The 5,122-nt window shown below is 37.1% G+C and overlaps 1 protein-coding gene across 1 annotated transcript; it reads right to left on the bottom strand.

Annotated features, from left to right (window-relative positions):
- Positions 1–306: 306 nt before the first annotated feature.
- On the bottom strand, positions 307–1,251 carry OR5I1 (olfactory receptor family 5 subfamily I member 1). The gene has a single exon (XM_025929074.1). The coding sequence runs from the start codon at positions 1,249–1,251 to the stop codon at positions 307–309; it is 945 nt and encodes a 314-aa protein (XP_025784859.1).
- Positions 1,252–5,122: the final 3,871 nt, after the last annotated feature.

Here is a 5,122-nt window from a genome sequence, read left to right as displayed (position 1 = left end):
ATATTACAGACACACATGCGCGCACACTCACTTTTCTTAGGTATTTACTATATCCCTTAAGACAGCCTGATAAAACACATTTTAGTATTAACTCCAGGCTAGCGATCATTGAACAGTAGTCTATTCTTTAGCAGCAATTTTGAAACTTCTAAATGTTTTCTTACATCGTGGGTTATGACTTGAATTTGACTGTATGAAAAACAAATGTTTGATAAAAATCCCTTGTGTATCTGCTGATACATGTGTTGCAGTTTCCCAGTTAGAGTTTGTAACTGGGGATTTAGGTGAATCTCCGAACTTTATAGCTCACGAGGCATCTACCTTTAATCGTACAGCTCTCTTAGCGGCATCTTTGACATCTTTATTTCTCAAACTATAAATCAATGGATTCAGCACTGGGATGATGATGGTGTAGAACACGGAGATAATTTTATCAGTATTAGGAGAATATAGATAGCTGGGCCGTGAGTAAATGAAGAGGAGAGTCCCCTGATAGATGGCCACTGAAGTCAGGTGAGAGGCACATGTGGAAAAGGTTTTCTTCCTCCCACTGGAAGAACGGATCTTTAAGACTGAGCGAAGGATGAAAAAGTAGGAGATGATGATGACGATGAAACAGATAATTTCCACTGAGCTGCCATATGTAGAGAGAAGCCACTCATTAACTGATGTGTCTGTGCAGGATAACTTAAGCAGTGGGGGGAGGTCACAGAAAAAATGATTAATGACATTTTTATCACAGTATTTCAGAATAAATGCAAAGGACGTATGAACCAGGGAACTCAGGTTGCCTCCAATGTAGGACAAGACAATCAACCATATACAGATGTCCCGAGACATCACAACCATATACAGTAAAGGGTTACAGATGGCGACGTAGCGATCGTATGCCATGGCAGCCAAGATAAAGGATTCCGTATCGGCAAAAGCACAGAAAAAATAAAACTGGAGGGCACAGCCATAATAAGAGATAGATTTGTTCTCTGAGAGGAAATTGATGAGCATTTTGGGAACAATGACTGAGGAGTAACAGAGGTCTGCAAAGGATAAGTTGCTAAGGAAAAAATACATGGGGGTTTGAAGGTGAGAATCAGTCCTGATTAATATCATCAGTCCAATGTTCCCTGTTAAAATCATACCATACAGTGTCAGAAACATGAGGAATAGGACAATCTGCAGTTCAGGGCGGGTCGGAAACCCTAAAAGAATAAACTCAGTCACCAAAGTGTAGTTTCCATCTATCAATTCCATATTCTGTGTTGTTTTCTTTCTACAGGAATTCTAACGTCCTAAAATGGTATATCCACGGAAAGAGAAAAACAGATAAAATTACAAGGTTATTTTATTGTTTCCGTGAACAAAGAAACAAGCAAATAAAGAACCAAACCCAAACTCCCTTTCAAAAATAAACTCTGAGAAATAGATTTCAGGATTTAGTAGCTATCAGATTCCATGGTTGCTAGTTTTATCTTATTTGCTTGATTATTGACGAGTTCTTCCATTGGATAGTTGGCTTCTGCATGCAAGGATCTGGTTTTGCTTACTTTTTTTGTACTCAAGGATAGCACAATAGCTGGTGTAGAGGATTAAGGAAGTAATGGATTAATGGACTAATGATGATATGAAGAGAAGAAAAATATCCATATTCTTAAACACCAATTTGACTTTAGAGTCTGCCTTACAATGATAACTGTAGACCAATTTGCTTTTTCTGTCCAGGATTTAATAGACAGGGGCATGCTATACTGTTGAGAGAGCAGATACAGTGGTGTTATGAAACATATGCTGGTTAATTTTTCTAATGTAAAGTCAAAATGACAATAATGACATGGGGGGAAAATGCCAGTAAACATCACTTCTGAGTATATTTTTGACAGGAAAGAGTTTAGGGTAATTCCACAAATCCCATCAAGATACTAAACCAAAATGATTAAACAAATCATTTCTTAAGCTTTGGCATTTATTAGAATACTTGGCTTCTAGAAAAGGCCTGATGAATATTAGCTGACTAACTGGATAAAGTGTGGAAAGAATTTAGTTGTAGGTTGATTTATAATTAAATAATATTATACTATATGGCCTTCTCATGCATTATATGTTCTGTGCAAGCAAAAATAGTCACCTCCCTTTTATTTTTATGCTAGCCTAATTCAAGGTGCTGCGTCTAAAAATTATGTCAATACTTGCTTCTGGGGTCTCTGAATTTTTCCAGAAGTAGAAAAAAATAAACCCGAACTTGAAGTACAAAAAGTTTTATCTTAATCTTAGAGTGTGTATTTGAAAATATATAAAACAAGCAAGCAGTTTTCGGTGAACTATGGTAGTATTACCAAAAAGGGAACAAAATTGTTTTGTATTGTTTTCTCATTTATGTAAAACATATTTTATCAGTGACAATGGTGTGAGCTTCATTTGTTTAGGTCATCGAATCATTCAAACACCCTAAGACACAGGGACGGAGAAGCCTGAGAGAGACCGAAGGGTTAATAAACTGTCATGTTATTACCTCAGAGTGTGAATGAGATGAAGGACTATAATGGGATAATGATTAATGTATTCTTTTGTCTGTTTTCAAATTCATCAAGATATATGGAAAGGGTAAGATTTTATTTCAGGGTTGGAAAGAATTTGATTAGAATCTCATATTGGCCCCATGTGGGCTGTGACCTAGTGCAATTATCTATATCTATATATATGTCTATGTCTATATCTATCTATATCTATATCATCTATACTGTAAAGATGACAAGTATATCACAAGGTTGTTGCATGTATTAGAAAAATTTGTCCGTCTCTGAATCTATCATCATCTATCTATCTATCTATCTATCTATCATTTATCTGCTTATTTACCTTTCTATGTGGTCACAGTTTAGAGAGACTGACACATCGTATATAAAGAGCAAAGACTAGTGTTAATTTCTCTATTGTTCTCTTCCATCCTTGGCTTATGAGCAGTGCCAGGTGGCAAGGTCTTACTAATAACGACTATCATTTATATAATGGTTACTACATGCAATGCAATAGTCTAAACACTTTATATATAATTGGTCACACACACCATTTACTAACAAAATCACAATGCAGTTACCCTCACTGCGGTCTTTCTTTTGCAGGTGAGGAAGCGAAGGCACATGTGATCAGGGCTTGACAGGTAAGATGTGATGGAAACAAGATTGGATCCCAAGCTTCTGACTCCCAAGCCTTGGCTCTCTACAGACCTGCATACTTTGTTAAAATCATTTTTTGTAATGTTTATTTATTTTTGAGAGAGAGAGAGAGAGAGAAGGCTTTACTGAGAGCGGGAGACACAGAATCAGAAGCCGGCTCCAGGCTCTGAGCTGTCAGCACAGATCCCAACAGGGGGATCAAACTGATGAATTGTAGAATCAAGACCTGAGCCAAAGTTGAACCCTTAACCAACTCAGACACCCAGGCGCCCCTCTACAAAGCTGCATTCTTATTAATTCCATATTTTGGATAAGAACACTGAGGTTTAGAGTAATACACCATGTCATTCAGCTACTCATTTATAGGCATAGCTCAAGTCTGGGTGTGTCCCAAGCCAAAGCTCATGACAGCCACCATGAAGGTGGTTGGAATATTAAGGGGGGTGGCCACTATAAGACAGGCTGAGGTGCCGAGAGTTGCTGAAAAGGGGAATAAATTCTCACATGTTTACAGAAAAAGCAGGGCATATGTTTTGAGAGCTTCCAATTGGTCATCCTTTCCATTAAAAAAAAAAAGAGAACAGCATGAATGAGGGTAAAGGTAGGGAAAGATAGTGAAAGTTAGATTCTTGCTTCAAAAGGTAACGAGCACAAAGATTGAATCAAAATACTGTGATTCACTAAATTATTCCCAAATCTATAACAAAACTATCTTGGTATAGAAAATAAATTTATTCAGGGGCTCCTGGGTAGCTCAGTCAGTTAAGTGAGCTAAATCAACTTTTGATTTAGGCTTAGGTCATTATCTCACAGTTCATGTGATCAAGTTTGGTGCTGACAGTACAGGGCCTGTTGGGATTCTCTCTCTCTCCTTCTCTTTCTGCCCCTCCCCCACTTGCTCTCTCTCTCTCCAAAGGAATAAACATTAAAAAAAAAAAGAAAAGAAATTAATTCAATCTATCAGGTAGCAGCCAAGCTTCTGTTCTCTTATCGGTAACAAAAAAGCTTATTTAAACCAAAAAGTGTTTTAGATGCCTGGAGAAGCTATATAAGCAATAAGGACCCAAGATACATTACGTAATAGATTACCTTGTGGGTCTAACACTAATGGATGAATGTGGTCTCTGAACCATTTAGACGCAATTCTGTGGTTCTTGCTCTCAGAGACTCAAAAGCCTGTCTTTTCTCTATTAAAGCACAGAAACCACTTACCAAGGAAGGAACTGTTTTCCAATAACCTGCATCGATAATTTTTCCAGAAGCACCAATGACTTTTACATGCATTCTCATGTCATTGGGGACCTCATAAATGAAGGATTCCAAATGTGCTCATTTCCAAGGGGCACCTAGAGAATAATTAACAAGTCATTGCCATTGCGAGTCATGTTTCTAAAAACCCATGGGTAGTTATAACAGATATTCTGGTAATGTTAATTTGAATAGGCGGTTTTTACTCTCAGTTATATTGGGGTTGTTTGTACTGACACTTGGAATCCCAAAGCATCCTCTATTGTGGAGGTTCTTTGGAAATAATTCAAATATTTGTGAATGTTAACTATAACCATTTAATTTTTTTTTCAAAAACCCCATGGAAGCTCAAACATTGTTGCTTATTATTATCAGTGCTGAAAACTGATAATTATCTTTCTCCTGTCATCAGAAGCTGAGCACAGTAGAGGTTTCTGTAGATCTTGGTAGATGGAAGGACTCCTAGATGAGTATCTTGTGCTGAAAGCATCAAAAATGACATAACCATTCCAGTTAGGAAGTGCAAGCTTTCATCAGCTAATTAGTCTTACATACAGAGTATCTGACAGTTTTACTAAAACAATGATATTTAAGGGCTAGTCGTAGTTAGTGGAGCTCCACTAATTATATTATAAACTACATTTTTTTTCACAGTATAAAATGGGTTTATAAATGACTCCTACATTTGCAGAATCTTTAAGGGA

Source organism: Puma concolor, chromosome D1 (genome assembly GCF_028749965.1).
Source record: "Puma concolor isolate L17-30 chromosome D1, mPumCon1.1.hap2, whole genome shotgun sequence".
Classification (NCBI taxonomy): Eukaryota; Metazoa; Chordata; class Mammalia; order Carnivora; family Felidae; genus Puma; species Puma concolor.
The sequence above is the reverse complement of the archived record's forward strand: the minus strand, read 5'-3'. Positions and strand labels throughout refer to the sequence as shown.